This window comes from Microplitis mediator, chromosome 10 (assembly GCF_029852145.1).
Source record: "Microplitis mediator isolate UGA2020A chromosome 10, iyMicMedi2.1, whole genome shotgun sequence".
In the NCBI taxonomy this organism is placed as follows: Eukaryota; Metazoa; Arthropoda; class Insecta; order Hymenoptera; family Braconidae; genus Microplitis; species Microplitis mediator.
In genome coordinates, this window is record NC_079978.1 from 10199916 (window position 1) to 10215509 (window position 15594).

The 15594-nt window shown below is 28.3% G+C and overlaps 5 protein-coding genes and 1 non-coding gene across 10 annotated transcripts; 1 reads left to right on the forward strand and 5 right to left on the reverse strand.

Moving 5' to 3' along the window:
* Window positions 1-99: 99 nt before the first annotated feature.
* Window positions 100-2607, reverse strand: LOC130675656 (protein odr-4 homolog). 2 transcript variants are annotated; one of them, XM_057481466.1, is made up of 6 exons: window positions 2395-2607; window positions 2102-2281; window positions 1813-2015; window positions 1388-1745; window positions 1086-1311; window positions 100-517 (listed from the first exon to the last, which is right to left on the reverse strand). In XM_057481466.1, the coding sequence occupies exons 1-6, from the start codon at window positions 2488-2490 to the stop codon at window positions 180-182; spliced, it is 1401 nt and encodes a 466-aa protein (XP_057337449.1). In that variant the 5' UTR covers window positions 2491-2607; the 3' UTR covers window positions 100-179. The 2 variants fall into 2 exon arrangements, with proteins under 2 accessions (XP_057337449.1, XP_057337450.1); XM_057481467.1 differs by having other exon boundaries at window positions 1095-1311; window positions 2395-2606.
* A 182-nt stretch (window positions 2608-2789) lies between these two features.
* Window positions 2790-7237, reverse strand: LOC130675652 (nuclear factor NF-kappa-B p100 subunit-like). Of its 2 annotated transcripts, none has more exons than XM_057481461.1 (10): window positions 7096-7237; window positions 6403-6561; window positions 6160-6311; window positions 5689-5852; window positions 5331-5614; window positions 5146-5250; window positions 3937-5075; window positions 3559-3867; window positions 3140-3472; window positions 2790-3058 (listed from the first exon to the last, which is right to left on the reverse strand). In XM_057481461.1, exons 2-10 carry the CDS (start codon window positions 6551-6553, stop codon window positions 2942-2944), a joined length of 2754 nt encoding a protein of 917 aa, XP_057337444.1. In that variant the 5' UTR covers window positions 6554-6561; window positions 7096-7237; the 3' UTR covers window positions 2790-2941. The 2 variants fall into 2 exon arrangements, with proteins under 2 accessions (XP_057337444.1, XP_057337443.1); XM_057481460.1 differs by lacking the exon at window positions 7096-7237 and adding an exon at window positions 6846-7076.
* An 18-nt stretch (window positions 7238-7255) lies between these two features.
* Window positions 7256-10706, reverse strand: LOC130675654 (protein PF3D7_1417600-like). 3 transcript variants are annotated; one of them, XM_057481464.1, is made up of 8 exons: window positions 10020-10706; window positions 9859-9925; window positions 9665-9781; window positions 9214-9594; window positions 8559-9131; window positions 8295-8498; window positions 7503-7710; window positions 7256-7352 (listed from the first exon to the last, which is right to left on the reverse strand). In XM_057481464.1, the coding sequence occupies exons 2-7, from the start codon at window positions 9893-9895 to the stop codon at window positions 7547-7549; spliced, it is 1476 nt and encodes a 491-aa protein (XP_057337447.1). In that variant the 5' UTR covers window positions 9896-9925; window positions 10020-10706; the 3' UTR covers window positions 7256-7352; window positions 7503-7546. The 3 variants fall into 3 exon arrangements, with proteins under 3 accessions (XP_057337447.1, XP_057337448.1, XP_057337446.1); XM_057481465.1 differs by having other exon boundaries at window positions 7338-7710; window positions 8295-8447; XM_057481463.1 differs by having other exon boundaries at window positions 7338-7710.
* A 40-nt stretch (window positions 10707-10746) lies between these two features.
* LOC130675657 (lambda-crystallin homolog) lies at window positions 10747-12549 on the forward strand. The gene is made up of 6 exons (XM_057481469.1): window positions 10747-10906; window positions 11052-11239; window positions 11320-11528; window positions 11740-11897; window positions 11980-12122; window positions 12199-12549. Exons 1-6 carry the CDS (start codon window positions 10872-10874, stop codon window positions 12411-12413), a joined length of 948 nt encoding a protein of 315 aa, XP_057337452.1. The 5' UTR covers window positions 10747-10871; the 3' UTR covers window positions 12414-12549.
* An 80-nt stretch (window positions 12550-12629) lies between these two features.
* Window positions 12630-14337, reverse strand: LOC130675658 (60S ribosomal protein L24). Its single transcript, XM_057481470.1, has 5 exons — window positions 14184-14337; window positions 13982-14057; window positions 13738-13823; window positions 13106-13267; window positions 12630-12811 (listed from the first exon to the last, which is right to left on the reverse strand). Exons 1-5 carry the CDS (start codon window positions 14186-14188, stop codon window positions 12676-12678), a joined length of 465 nt encoding a protein of 154 aa, XP_057337453.1. The 5' UTR covers window positions 14189-14337; the 3' UTR covers window positions 12630-12675.
* Window positions 12896-13032, reverse strand: LOC130676808 (small nucleolar RNA SNORA79). The gene has a single exon (XR_008991491.1). It is a non-coding gene; the product is annotated as a small nucleolar RNA SNORA79 (small nucleolar RNA).
* Window positions 14338-15594: the final 1257 nt, after the last annotated feature.

The window sequence follows — 15594 nt, forward strand, 5'->3', positions numbered from 1 at the left end:
AGTGTAAAAATATAATTAGAAAAATAAACAACAGCAGGATTTAGATTTATTTAAAAATTTAAAATTGTGTGATATGTAAAGAGAGCTCTATAAGAGCGATTTTGTCAATAATATATTTAATTATTTATTTTTCATAATTTTATCAATACAAAATAAATGATAATTATACTTTTGTCAAATTAGTAAAAATAGTGTATTAAAATGGAAATAATGAGAATAATTAATGCCACAATTAACCCGGACATATATAAAAATAAGTGATTATTATCGGAATATTTTTTTTGTTCAGTAGGTTCAGTAATTATTTCATTTTGTGAATAAAATTCAGATGGATCTGCTTGTAATTCAAAATCTTTTTGAACATTACTTTCTTGTACCTCAAGATCTAAAAGCTCTTGGAGTGATATTAGAGCTTCTTGAGGACCTTCACCGGGGAATAAGTAGTCCGATAAAGTTATCCTACTTTTTGGTAATGCAACAAGTACTCTTCGTGGTGGTTCATGGAGTGTGATATTGTCTAAAAGTAAAAAATGAATAAATTCTTTTTTTATTCAAATAAAAAAAATAAGGGCATTCTCAGACAGTGTCCCCACTTTTTACAAATATGCAATGATTTTCAACTGTCATACCCGTATTAAAATTTTATCAATTAATTAAAAAAAAATAAAACTTTAATAGAAAAAAGGAGAACGTAGTCGTAATTTCACCGGGATATAGAATTTCAAAAAAATTACTTGCAGTTGCTATCAATCAGAAGTTAAATGAAATTTGTTGAATAAATTTTAGCCTACAAAATTTTTAAATTCGAATTATAAAATTAACATGATGATTTTACTGTAATTTATTTTACAAATTTCGTTCAGCTCCCAATTGATGTTAACTTCAAGTAATTTTTTTTTTAACCTATATCTTAACGAATTTACGACTACGTTCTCCCTTTTTCAATTAAAGTTTTAATTTTTTTTTAATTAATTAATAAAATTTGACTACGGTTATGACAATTGAAAGCCATTGAAATTTTAAAGTCGGGGGCACTGTCTGAGCATGGCCTTAAAATGTAGGCAGCCCCACTTCTATATAATTACCAATTTTACCTTCTGGTAAACCATTTTCTTCTTCAATTAAACTATCAGCGTGCATCTCTAATCTACTGGTCATTGATCTCATGATATCATGTTTTATTGCACTTGCAGCTTCACCAATTGTTGATGATTGATGAACAAAAGTTCTACTAATCAATCGTCCTTGTAACCGAATAGACGCACAGAAATTCGTTCGTTTTATTTCTAAACTCGTGGACTTGTTAGGCAACTGTAAACCCACATAGTAATTAATCATATACTCTTTCAATTAAAATATCTACATTAGTTAAAAATATTTTTCTTACACTTGGAATGTAAATAACGGCTTCAAGAACTCTATTGTTAAAGTTAGTGTCATTACTTTTAGATTCTTGTCTGTCTTTCTTCTTCTTTTCTCCTAAAATCTCAATAGGATCATCAAGAGACATTGATTCACCTTCAAGTACAACAATCGACGATCCTATTTTATTTGAAATATCTTCAAGAATATTTTGAAGTTGTTTTTTTAATGAGTCAGACTCGTGATCTTTTATTACTGGATACATCTGATCAAAATCAACATGAGTATCTAATTGATACCACTTAGTTATCTTTGATTGAAATTTAACTTCTGCATTTTTTAATGATCCATTACCATTAGCTTCAAAAGATTTACATGAAAATCTATCAATAAGAATAGTAAAAATTAATAATAAATCATATTTAAATGTTAATAAATATAAAATATTGCCTTTTAGTTCTGCTATTATACGCAAGAATAATATTATCATGTGGATTATTGCCATATAGATATGGATCGGATTCTAAATTTTGATGTATTGTCGTAATAATTGATCTCAGTCTTTGAGTCGAGTCACTGTTATTTAAACAATCATCCGGCCCAACAATAAATATTCCAAGAACCCACATACCACCTGGTAACATTCGTGTTACCTAAAAAAAAAAAAAATTAAACAACTAATTCGTGTTTATAAAATCAGAATAAAAAAAAAAATTTTGATGATCCCTGAATGTCATACATGTTTTGCATGATCTGCGACCCAACTGCTGGGCACATCTTTAATTGATTTTATAAACTGAACCGGTGATTCTTGATGAAGATTCGTCGTCGAACCTATCAAAGTCTCTTCGATAACGTCTTTTGATGCTGGTGGAGGTGTTCGTGCTAAGTGTATCACATAATCAGTTTCTCCGGTACTCTAAAATATTTATAAAATTAAAGGTAATGTTTTAAATTTATTAATTGATAATAAATATACGAAACAGCTGGAATGATAAAATAAATTAAAGAGTAAACAAAAAAAATTCCAACCTGTCCTAAAATAAGTCCAACGGTGTAAGCATCTGATTGAGCTAAAGATTCTAAATAATTAAATAAACACTCTTCTGCATACACTATTCGTCCCATTTCTTAATTATCTATTTTTGTATTTGTTAATAATAATAGGTTTTTTTTTTTAATCCTACACTCTATACGCTGCTTTTGTACGTCGCACGATGTATCAGCTGATTTATTTACCGTTTGACATATGTTAAAAAAAAAATTCCGCTTGTTGTGTTGGTAGACATGCTGGTTTTTGTTTGCTCAATTACAATGAAACGTTCCTTTTTCTACTAGGACATTTATTCATAAAATATTCAATTATTAAATAATTATTATTTTGAATGGATTTCACCCAACGTTTTATAATAAAATAAATTTAAATATTTTTTTTTACTGAAATAAATTTATTGAGTACTTTGATTGTTTTAATCTTTGTAATAAAAATTACAATAAGTATAATGGAAACATTTCAATATATCAATTCTTTGTATAAAAATAATAATTAAAATCATGATGTGACAATAAATATGTATAATTAACAATGACTACGATTATGATTATTGATTATATCTTCAATAAATGTTGCTGCTTCTGTTTGTTTCATTTGATGTAACAAATTTAAAAGTTTTGGCATTGTGAGATTTCCTTGGACCTAAAAATCAATTATTACGTCAATTTAGTAAATAAATTAATAGTATTAATAAGAAAAAATTTAAAGAATTTTTAAACTTACATCAGCGTAACTAAGAATAGCTAATGCTGGACTGGCTCCACGTGTATCTAATGAAGACCATAGATAATCACAACCCAAATTTTTGGCAAGAGGTTTCCATCCATCATTTTTGTCTAATATATTCCCAAGTCTAGCCATTTGATCAACATCTAACCATTCAGTGATTGTTTCTTTTTCTTTTTCTATATCAGATGTTTCTGTTGTCTCTTCTTCCTCTGGTTCATCTTCTTCTTCTTCCTCACCTCCTTCTTCTTCTTCTTCTTCTTCTTTAATATTATGCGCTGATGTATTATTCCTTTTCTCTCTATCTGTTCCATTTAACAGGTTTCTTATCTGTCAAATAAATGAATTTACAATCAAATTAATTATTCTTTTTTTAAAAATAATTGAATTATCAAAATCAAAGAAATAAAACCAACCTCCTCGTTGTCATAAGCTAAATCAAAGGATGTTTGGCCATGAGATGGATCATCATCTTCGATTTCTTGTTTAATCCTCGTTTCTTTATTTAAAAGATTAATTTCTGGCTCATGTAAACGACTTTGTGTTTCTCTTTCATCATTATCGTCATTATCATAAATATGACTATGCCCATTTGGTATATTGGGATTAGCATTATGTTTTATAAGAATTGCACACAATTCTTTAGCTCTAGATCCAGTATTTACCACTGCTGAATGAAGTGCTGTATTTCCACCAAGATTAGGTTTATCCACATCAATTTTAGTCTGTAAATTTACATCAATTATATTTACATTTTATATAAATGACTTATTATTTAATAAAATTTTTATTACCTTCTCTAAAAGATATTTAACGACTTCAATATGTCCACCTTCAACGGCAATATGTAAAGCTGTTCGTCCAAAAGATCTTTCAGTACTATTGACATCATCACCAGCTTTAATAAGAGAATCAATAGCTCGTAAGGAACCATTTTCAGCAGCTAATTGAAGTGGAGTCCAACCCGTGTCATCTCTTACATTAAAATCAGCTTTTGCCTCTAAAAGTGCATCAACACATTCCCAAGATTGTGGTCTTTTAACAGCTTCATGAAGTGGATACGAACCATGATTATCACTGGTATTTGGATTGGCTCCAAGTGATAATAAAGTACGCACAATATCCGGTTGATTGAGCATAACGGCGTAATGTAATGGGGTTTTATCAGCAGCATTCTGCATATCAATGAGACTATTGAATTCTGGTGCACTGCTCATAATTTTTAAAATTTGTTTAACTATTTCACGTTTACCATGACGAAGAGCAGAATGAAGCGGGGTATCTCCATACAATGTACGTTCTACCAATAGTTTTTTTAAACATTTTCTAACGTCGTTACTGTCTTTATCTTGCTTAAGTGCTTCTTTTAATACATTCATCGCATAATTAGGTCCATCTAAATTATCAATATATTTTTTACCATCGGTACACAAATCTCCATCATTACTGTCATCATAACTATCTTTTTTTGCCAGCTCTATGTATTCTCCAAGATCTATATTTTCTAGGAAGTCGCGGTAATCATCAGAAGGTAATTTTTCTGAGGCAAGTTTTTTAAGTTCTGCTGATAAATCACTGGGTGTTGGGTTGTCTGATGACATAGCAAATACATTTTTAGACATTGTCGTATCAGGAAGAATTGAATCACCAAAATCAAAACTTTCAGAATAAGACATTCTCGGTCGTTTTCTGGTTAAAATACTATCCGATGGTTTATACGTAAATTTCATTGGTTCAGAGCAATCACCATCCGTTGGACGTTCCAATTGAATTAATACTTCTCGTGGGGATGTTATTTCACGATCTTTATACGGCGGTGTACGGAATACTATAGCATATTGATGATGAACATCAAGCTCAGAAAAACGGCCATATGCAGACCAGATTTCATTATTTTTAGAATCTACTTCAAAAAATTTTACTTTTATATTTTCTGCAAAAAAATAACAATCGGATTAACTTTAGTTTAAATTTTTATTAATCTATCAATACAATCAACTTACTCTTGCCAACTTTTTCAACAAGTAAAAATACTTCTTCATTACCATCACAACTGCTAACATATTTATCAATACGACAGATTTTTAATTCTCCCGTTAAGGCACTTTCTGAAAAATACATAAAAAAATTTATTAGATAATTATTTTCTCAATGAACATCAAAATATTATAAATATTAATTCATTTACTTAGGTTATTAATTGTACAAGAATAAACTGGTTCAGTAAGAGGTGTCATAACTCCATTATCATTTAGAACAAATGCTTGGAAAGATAATGCAACACTGTTCAAATCCATCCATTTTTGAGCACTCTCTGCATCCATTTTAATTTTCGTTTCTTCTCGAACATTTAGAGTAGTTATAGTGGGATCTGTGCGTCGATTTCGTTCAAGAGCCTCTGCTTTCAATTTTTTAATTAATTCATCTTTAATGTGTTTTTTAGCCGTATGAATAATGCCCATTCCATGAAACCTAGTAAATAAATTTGCATTGTAAAATAATTGATATTTAATCTTTTTTAAAACTTTTTTTTAATAAATAATTACGTCGCAGTCCAATCATTTTCCGGGCCAACTGGAACTTCATAAGGACGATCAGTCTCACTGTTACCTTCTCTTTTTACAAGATGATGAGCATGTTGTATTCTCTTCTCTTCATTTTTTGTGACTATTATGCAACGTATTATTGCAGTTCCAGAAAAATTTCGGAGCTAAATTAATAATAAGAAATAATAGTGTAAAAAAATTTTAAATTATTTAAGGTAGAGATACCGTTTTTGGCCAGTTTAGACACTTGAAAAATTTTAATAAAATAATTTGTAAAAGACGCAATAACGTAATTAATTTTTTAAATATGTTTAAAGATAATTTTATTCCACTATTAAAATGGAAATTTTATTTTACACTTTTTCATTAATTAAAATAAAGTATTTAATGTCAAAAAATGTAGCGGTAGCCACAAATGGTATCTCTACCCTAATGCCTGACTAAAATATTTAAATAAAATTAAAAATTCACCTGTACTGTAGGAGCATTTTTTTTTCGTCTAGTTGTAGAGTTTGCACTAGCAAGACTACCATGCGTACCCATCATTTCGGATTTGTATCTAAATCGAAATTTGTCTATCGGCTGTTCGAGAATAACAAGTTCTGGAATACCTAATTCCATTTCTACAATAATTATAATAAATATTTATAATAAATTTAAATATAATTACTATTAAATTAAATGGCAGTTGTTAAATAAAATTTATAATTTTACCTATATTACTGTCAAACATAAAATTTTCATTAATATTAATTGTAAAATTATCCTCTTCTCTCAGAGGAGAGACTGTAGACAAAGGTGATTCCATATTTTCTACTGACGGAGATGCTGTCGAACTTTGGTAAGGACTATTTACTGTAACCATCGCTGAGTCTGCAAATAAAAAAAATGTATATATAACCTCATTGTCGTGAATTATTATACTTTATACACGATCGTAATCAATTTCAATCTGATAATCATTATTGTTTTTTTTTTTTTTTTTTTTTTTTCTTTAGTAAGATACTGCGCATTAGTTTAAAACAAGGGGAATCCTTGTAGTTGAATTGACCAAGTCGATCATTGGATGTTATATTTATATGTATATATAGACAAAGAAACACGTGATAGAGGCTAGAATATTAAAAACTTTATTTTTAAATTATTAAAACATTTACCCGGACTATACTGATAATAATTTGATAAATCTGTTAATAATGATTGTAATGCATTTATATTTTTATAAGCAACAGGCATATTAAATTTTTTGTATACAATAAAATTAATAATTAAGTATAAGAGTTGATGTTTGTATGCACTGAGATATTAAACTTTTGATATTAAAGTATAATTTATAAAATAAATATAAATTGCAGTTAATAGTGAAGTTAATAATGTTGACAGTTAAACTGTTGTTTAATAACTTACCATATTCTTGTATGATCAAGTTATCAGCGGTTATACGTCATGAATAACCTTGTGATTATAAAAACTGCAGGTTCTTCCCCGGTACTTGGCATTATAAACGTAGGATGATTGACCAATGAAATCGTCTGGTTTCACGAAGTCGCTAGTATTTGTCAGTCGTTTTTTAAAGAGTGGGATTTAAAAGGAAAGACAACAATTTACATCGGGAAATCCCCGGTAAAAAGTTTAAATTATCGTCTGTATATATCTATATTTTACTTTATTAATTAAATTTAATGGCATTAAATTATTATTATTTTTAAAGTACTGTGAATTTAAAAAAAATATAAAGATAATAAAAATAATAATTTTTTTTTATGTATAAATAAAATTGATAAAAAAATAAATAATTATAAGTAGATCAATACATTTACTCTGTTGTATTTAAACATGTATATTATTGTTTAATAAATTATACTCTTAATTGTCCAGCTCGTTGAGCTGCTAATGGTGACGATGGTGTTGGCGGTAAATGCACCGAGTCACTTATTGTTGTGAAATTTGACTTTTTAATAATTGAAAATCTTCTCCACCATACTACGATGGCAAAAAAAATTCCACACATAGCTATTGAAACTTTGATAAAAAAATATAGTCAATTAATTTATAAGAATTAATATTTTAAATTACCCAAGTAGCACAGAGACAACTTTAAGATGTCTTTTAAAAGGAAAAGACAAATTTTTTTTTGTCTCAGTCACCTTTTTAGGTATAAATAAGATATGCAAATGTTGGTTCCGGAGACAGATAAAATTTGTGTTGTTTTTCCTGTTTTATGTAAATTAAAAAGTCGTTTAGATGACTTATTTTACCACTATTGCACACCTCAAGCGCGAAAGCGCTGAGGGTGCTTTATGATCGCTCTAAATTTGTAATTTACTTTTTGTCGTCACTTGTGTCAAATCTTTTTAGTCGATATTTTTTCGGTCATATGAATTTCTGATCGTTTTGTCAACATATTGGTGCCTTATCGATATGTCAAAGAGTAGCCTAAAAACTGATATCTTATAGATGCCACTAAGGCAAGTGTGCTATTTGGGTAACTTCATCTAATTATTTTTTCTAAATAAATATATTTCTAATAGAAAAACTGATATCTTATAGATGTCTCAAAGGCAAGTGTGCTACTTGGGTATAAGTAATTTATTTTTTAAATATACTGTAAAATGTCGACAGAAATGCGGACTGAAAATCTGCTTCATTCAATATTTTTGATTTTGGTTGTTTAATGCTCCGTAAAGGAATATAATTATTCTTCATTTTTTCTTCAACATTTTTTTTATTCATTCGTAAATTATATTGTGGCTCTGAGACTTTAGACGAGTAAACATTATTGTTAGATCTCCAAGACGGTAAGTAATGATCTGATGAGCATTACGAAGTATTTATTTACTTATCACACAAAAAAACAAAATTTTACTAACCATTATTATCCCCAATCAGTTTAAATTTCATAGTAAATGACTCAGGTTCAACTCTTTCAGTTCTGTTTATTTCCATGTTCCATAAATCAACATGTTTCAATTGATTTTCAATTTCAGGCGCAGTCTTGTCATTATTTTCACCAAAAATATAATCAAAAATAGATGAGGGTCGTGAGTGGTAACTTTCTTTTGGTTTGACGTCTGGAGTATCTTCAATAGGATCTCCAAAAAACCCAAGTTCATCAATAATAATGAAACTACTTCTAACAGTAGTTGCATTTATTATTTCTGAAGTAACTAGTGGCAATTTTTTTTTAAATATTTTTAAAGGATCGCTAGTAAACTGTTGGTTTAATTTTAAATCTTCAGATTTATTGAGAGATTCGTTTAAAATTGAGAGTCGAGCTAAAAAGCTACTTGGAGTTGTTAAATTATCTTTCAATGATAGTGGGGTTTTGAAGATTGAAAAATTTGAAAAATGATATTCGTTGCACAACAATCCATTGCTTGAATTATTTGCCGGATTGCATGATTTATAAGTTTTTTTGAATAAATTTGGCGTTACTGGCAAATCTATAAAAATGTTTCATTGAAAATGATTTTTTTTTTTTTAATATTAACTTTAGATTATTTAACATTTAAATAATTAAATTACCAGAATAATTCGATATGTGATTAACGATGGCATTTGTAATATTATTTTCATCATGATGATTATTCTCAGTGTTAATTATTTGAGACTTGTTATTAATGGGTGAATGTGTTGATAAGAAACTTGAGATGTGATTTAAATTGATAAGTCGTTGGATAAGATTGGCTATGGTTTGCTGGGGATCTTTTGTCAAAGATGATGACATATTTAATTTATTTTTTTTCCAGTTCATTGGTAAAACGATAGATAAATTATTATTTTTTTGAGTTGATAATAATGATACATGACGTTTCCTTGAGTTTTCTATTGATTTACGATGTCTTTTACCATGATGTATATGTTTCCTCCAATGATTTAGTAATAATGAGTTATTAACTATTTCAGCTATAATGGAGTAATTAAATTATAAGATTTAGAATAAAGGTACCCTAAAAATATTAATGATGAAACATACGTTGGGATAAACTGATCGCAGGTTGTAATTTCATAATATTTTGGACGAACTTTTTAGTTGTTACTTCTACATTTTTAATGGTAGTTAAATTTTCTGCTAACACTCCAAAATGAATTGCTGTTAAATAATTAATTTATTTTTATTTAATTATTGTTAAAAAAAAAAAATTTAACAAAAATAAAAATACGACTTACGAAAAAAAATGATAAGATGCCAGTGACCAATTTTCATGATAAATATTTTGTTCTTTAATTTTGATAACTAAAAGTCATTTGTAATTAATTTTATGAATCAACAAGCTAATGAAGATAGAATAATATTTAATATTATTGTATAATAATGATAAATAATTAACCTTTAAATTAAATCACTCAGAAAAACGCTATCGTAAATTATGACTTATTGTGTCATAAATTAACAAACGAATAGTCGTCACTTCATAAATAATCTTTGATACTTTTTTTTTTCGAAGTTCAGTTGTCAAAAACTTGATGGAATATTTTAAACAGTTGAATTTAAATTGAATAAATATACCCAAGTAGCACACTGGGCTTTGTGACACCTATAAGATAGCAGTGTGTTTTGAAGCTGTTTTTTGATCTATTGATAAGGCACCAATATGTTGACAAAATAAACAGGAATTTATGTCACCAAAAAAATATCTGTTTAAAATACTTGACTCAAGTGATGACAAAAAGTAAATTCCAAATAAGTCAAGTTATCTAAATGATTTTTTAATTGAAATGACTTTTTTGGGATGGAAAAAAGAACACAAATTTTCTATGACTCTTAGGACCAACATCTGTATGTCTTATTTATATAAGAAACGGCTTCGAAACAAAAAAAAAATTTGTCTTGTCCTTTTAAAAGACGTCTTTGTAACATCTTAAAGTTGTCTCTGTTCTACTTTGGATCTAATAAAAATTAATAGTTATTTTTAAATATCTTGATATCTATGATAGCATTTTTTTAATACTATTACTATCTATTTACAGTTTAGCAAAAGAAAAGATAAAAAAAATGCGCAGACGAAAAATAACTGATAAATGACATACTGACATACATGTATATATGTAATCAAGAGCGATAGAAGGGGAATAAGAGAATATAGTTGCAAGAAATTAAAATTAGTTACGATTCAATAGTCGTTCTGATCGGACTTAATTTTTCTTGAAGTTGAAAAATATTTTTTATTTATTTATTTGAAATGGCTCAAAATGAAAAAATTGGAATAATTGGCAGGTAAAAATGAATTATATAATATTTATCATACTATATGGAGAAAAAAAATATATGAATTAAATAACTGCGACAGCGTATGTTGTAAATTAAATGATAAATTTTTGTTGATAACTCTGATAAATATTATGTATGTTGTTTGCTTCAGTGGTCTTATTGGACGTAGTTGGGCTATGTTATTTGCCAGTGTTGGGTATCAAGTAACTGTTTATGATATAGTACAAGAACAAATTAATAATGCACTAGCAGATATTAATCAACAGCTAAAAAAACTTGAGTCTGATGGATTACTTCGAGGTAGTCTTACTGCAAAACAACAATTCGAGCTTATAAAAGGCATGTTTATTTATGTTAACAGGTTGATAATGTTTTAAAAAGTATTTGTTCACATTGTTTTAATTAATTAAATTCAATAGGTACATCAAGCTTGTCTGAAATTGCTAAAAGAGCAAAGCTCATTCAAGAATGTATTCCAGAAAATTTAGAATTAAAAAAAAAGTTGTACGGAGAATTAGATAAGGTTGTAGACGATAATACAATTTTATCCTCATCTACTTCTACATTTAAACCATCGTTGTTCAGCGAAAATCTTAAACATCGTGCTCAAGTTATCGTATCACATCCTGTATGTTTTTTTTTTAAATATATTTTATCTTTGATGTATTATTATTTAAAGAATGAAAACAAAACAAAGTTGTTTTAATAACTTCAATGTCTATTACGTAGTCGCAATGATAATTCAACTGATGAAAAACAAAATTCAGATAACGAATGATAAAAATATTTACTAAAGTTTATTATTTATAAATTTATTTTAAATTTAATTAACATTACAGGTGAATCCACCTTATTACGTGCCTCTTGTAGAAATTGTACCAAGTCCATGGACGCGTTCTGATATTCCTGAGAAAACCAAAGCAATTATGACAGAAATTGGTCAAGCACCAGTTGTATTCACTCGAGAAATTGATGGATTTGCTTTGAATAGAATACAGTACATATTAATAATGTTTCTTTTTCGTGTTCTTTCTATTTAATCATTATTAATCAATCTTTTTTTTTTTTTTTCCAACTAGGTATGCTATTCTCAATGAGGCTTGGAGACTTGTGAATGACGGAGTTATCAGCGTCAAAGACATTGATACTGTTATGAGTGAAGGTTTAGGAATGCGTTATGCATTTTTAGGTGCATTTGAAGCAGCTCATCTCAATGCAGAAGGTCTTATTCAGTTTTCTAATATTATGTAATTTTTAGTTAATTGTTGATTAATAATATTTAATAACTATTGTATTAGGTATGAAGAAATACTGTGAAACTTATAATAAATCAATTTATGATGTAAGTCAAACATTTGGACCAACACCAAAATTCGTCGGAGCTGCTGCTGATAATATTTCAAAACAGCTTGAAGAAATTTGTCCACTGGATAAATTACAAGAACGTCGAGCATGGAGAGATGTAGCTCTTACGAAATTATCCATTTTAAAGAAAGAGCTTAAAAATAAGTAATAAATAAAAAAGAATCATCAAATCTTACGTCCGTAAGAATATTCTTACATTGTTTTGTTTTTGAATTTGATATCAGTTTGTGAATATGTATAACTTTTGGGAAACTAATTCAAGGGAATAAAAGTGATTGTTTGGATTTAATTGCTATTTTAATTATAATTGTTTTTAGAACTAAAAAAAGTGATCGTAGTGTGAGGTAAATTATAAGCAAGAAAGTTTTAATAATTTGACGGAATTATTTATTAGCTTTAATACCGAAAAATTATCGTTTTCCACCAACACGTGGCGCACTCTTTTGCGTCACCTTAGCGGCCTTATCCTTCTTGGTTGGCTTAGGTTTGGGTGGTGCGGTTGCTTTCTTTGCTGCTTTCGCGGCCTTTTTCTGTTCTTTCGCAGCTCTGTAAAGATAAATAATTTTAAAGATTATTATTGAAACTTTATATTACTAATAAAATAAACAATCAAATTTGTTATAAAAAGAAAAATGTCTGAGCCCGCAAAGCCAAACAGTGTTATAAAAAAAATTACAATTCTGGGTGAAGCAGCTCATTTTTTTTTACTCTAAGACATTCTGAAATCAAACACAAAGTGATTGGTTGTGTCTGAGGAACAGATGTCTAATCAAAGTATAACATAGAGAAAATTTTGGAGTGTTAAATTATTATTGAAGGAAAAAAAAAAAAAATACTAACTTTACGGCTTGATCTCGTTGAGCTTTTCTGATTTCAGGTTTCATGTTCCTCTTGGCGAGAATGTCAGATAAGGATGCACCAACGATAGCACGATTGAATTTTTGAGTTCTTCGTGTTCTCCTTTTGGCCTGTTCCTCTTCTTGACCCTTCTTGTGTTTACGCCTAATAAATTAAGTCATTTTTTTTTTTTAGTACACACTCTGTTATTAAAAAAAATGTTGTTATATTTTCCACTAAATGATGTTTAAATGCTCATGATTATTTTGATTTACTTTTATAATTACAAAAATGTAAATGTTTAGGACGCGTTTTCATTTGTTTTTCCACTCACACTCAAGAGGATGAACGGACTATCTTTGTTGCACTTGAACGGTAAATGGGAACTTTGTCCAAGTTTTTCTCGTAAACAAATGGAAATTATCGAAAAATTGAAGTGCACTTCGCTAATTCATAGAGCAAAGCAACAGGTATGTGCTTTAATTTGCATTCAGGGCTTTTATTTCAGAGAAAAGCTTGGACAAAATTATGTGATAACCGTTTTTAGGAAAATTCATTCATCAAATAGTAGGAATAACATTTATCGACGTTATGAATGAATAAAATCAACAGAAATTGATAAATAATAAATTTACCTGTAGAGAACGGTCCATGTAACTTTTCTGGGATTTCGTTTCATCAAGTGAGCAGATTCACATTTTGAGTTGAGGAAAGTAAAAGTCTGGCAACAAAAAACAATAGTATTTGAGGTTAAATTGACAGGATACGTTGTGACGAGCATTGAAGAATTGTAAACTAAAACAATCACATTTGTTTCAAATGCTCTATAATAACTTTTTAGAATAAGAAAAAATATAAAGTAATTAAATTATTACAAACCTTTCCGTCAACTTTAACCATAGTTTTGCCATGGCCTGGATAAATTTTGTATCCACTGTATGCACACAGATTGATCCTAAAAAGATTATAAGATAATTATTATTATTAAACATGATAATACTTTAATTTATTTATTTTTGCAAATTATTGAATGATTGTATTGACAATTATAGATTATAAATTGTCGACAAATGAAACTTACTTCATCTTGCTTTTTTGAGGTGCACGATGCTCTATCGTACAAGCCAATCGAGAAAATGGCCGAGTATAGTTTCATTTGTTATGTCCTGGGAGGTTACTAGGATCGGAGCTGACGCCACCTCCTGGACAGTAGGCAGTTCGTTGTCACGCGGGACCAATTTTGAATTTGAAAACAGTGATAAATTTATTGTTGACTATGATGATGATTATTATTATTATTATTTAATGAAATTATGAAGTTATGGATAAGGATAGATGTAATTGATGAAATAAATTTTATCTGAAGACTGAGTTTTATTATAAAGTATAGATAAGATTTGATCAGTAATAACAGTTGTGCTCGCCAATAGTTCTCGGAGAGAAGTGAAGTTACATCAGCCGGCAGAGAGATCTCTGACTCTCCACTCTTCGACTTCTCCCACCATTCTCATACTCATACACATACTTATGCAATATATGTACTTATACATATCAACGTTCTTTCTAATTATATACTTATACATTTATACTTCCTACTAATACACGTACGAGATATGAGTTTACACATCTACGTTCTTTATTTATCCGTTCTATGATTTTACTTATTACTTATATTATTTATATTCCATTTTCCTGTACTTAAATACTATCTTTTAGTTAATTATTCTATATTTAATTATTCAATACGATTGACATTATTATTTATCATGAAACACCATTATAATTATTCTAATGCTATATTTCTATTAATTTATTTATTATACGAGTCACTCTTTATTTAATATGTATATATATTAACAATAATAGTTGAGTTCTTGTGATATGGTTTTCATTTATAAGTGACATTTATTTATTAAATATATCTTTTTCTTACTTGTTTATAGAGTATGCATTTGTTTATAACCATATTTACTGTTAACTATAGAACAGGGCCTATTCATGATTATTATGCGTGTGTTTTGTTTAGGTTTTAAGTATCGAGTGACAGGAAACGTTCCAAGACCACTCAAACTGTATTTATATTTCTCTGAATACAAAATAAAGATTTATTTATCTATTTATTTAAAGTTTCTTATAATAAAAATATATAATTTAATAAGTATGTGCCACGACGATTTATTATTTAAATTATTGACTAAATATTGATAAGACGCAATAAGTGTTGTAAGATGTTAATATATAATTTCAAATGAAATTTAAATACGCGCCTATTTGTGGATCTCAAGTTCACTAATTCATTAACAGGTGGAGGCACCTGAGGCCACTGAGGACAAAACACATTTTTATTTAGGGAACATTATTTTTTACCAACATAACGGAAAATTTCATTCCTATAGCAACTATGAGTGTGAACGTAGCCGACATCAGACAAATTTAAATATTAATGAATGGAGTAAATAATTAATAAAATAAAATTTTTTAAAAATGCGTAT

Excerpts from the sequence above, each read along its gene's own strand:
- LOC130675656 (XM_057481466.1), bottom strand. The coding sequence starts at position 2,490 with ATGGGACGAATAGTGTATGCAGAAGAGTGTTTATTTAATTATTTAGAA. Across the intron at positions 2,016-2,101 it reads TCGCAGATCATGCAAAACAT|GTAACACGAATGTTACCAGG; the intron begins GTATGACATTCA and ends TTTTTTTTTTAG. Across the intron at positions 1,746-1,812 it reads TATAATAGCAGAACTAAAAG|ATTTTCATGTAAATCTTTTG; the intron begins GCAATATTTTAT and ends TCTTATTGATAG.
- LOC130675658 (XM_057481470.1), bottom strand. Across the intron at positions 13,268-13,737 it reads ACATGGACCGTTCTCTACAG|GCGTAAACACAAGAAGGGTC; the intron begins GTAAATTTATTA and ends TTAATTTATTAG. Across the intron at positions 12,812-13,105 it reads CAACGAGATCAAGCCGTAAA|AGCTGCGAAAGAACAGAAAA; the intron begins GTTAGTATTTTT and ends TTATCTTTACAG.
- LOC130675652 (XM_057481460.1), bottom strand. The coding sequence starts at position 6,924 with ATGCCTGTTGCTTATAAAAATATAAATGCATTACAATCATTATTAACA. Across the intron at positions 6,562-6,845 it reads TTATTATCAGTATAGTCCGG|ACTCAGCGATGGTTACAGTA; the intron begins GTAAATGTTTTA and ends TTTTATTTGCAG. Across the intron at positions 5,853-6,159 it reads AAAATGCTCCTACAGTACAG|CTCCGAAATTTTTCTGGAAC; the intron begins GTGAATTTTTAA and ends TTATTAATTTAG.
- LOC130675654 (XM_057481464.1), bottom strand. The coding sequence starts at position 9,895 with ATGAAAATTGGTCACTGGCATCTTATCATTTTTTTTC. Across the intron at positions 9,782-9,858 it reads GCATCTTATCATTTTTTTTC|CAATTCATTTTGGAGTGTTA; the intron begins GTAAGTCGTATT and ends ATTATTTAACAG. Across the intron at positions 9,595-9,664 it reads TGCGATCAGTTTATCCCAAC|CTGAAATAGTTAATAACTCA; the intron begins GTATGTTTCATC and ends ACTCCATTATAG.
- LOC130675657 (XM_057481469.1), top strand. The coding sequence starts at position 10,872 with ATGGCTCAAAATGAAAAAATTGGAATAATTGGCAG. Across the intron at positions 11,529-11,739 it reads AAGTTATCGTATCACATCCT|GTGAATCCACCTTATTACGT; the intron begins GTATGTTTTTTT and ends TTAACATTACAG. Across the intron at positions 12,123-12,198 it reads AGCTCATCTCAATGCAGAAG|GTATGAAGAAATACTGTGAA; the intron begins GTCTTATTCAGT and ends CTATTGTATTAG.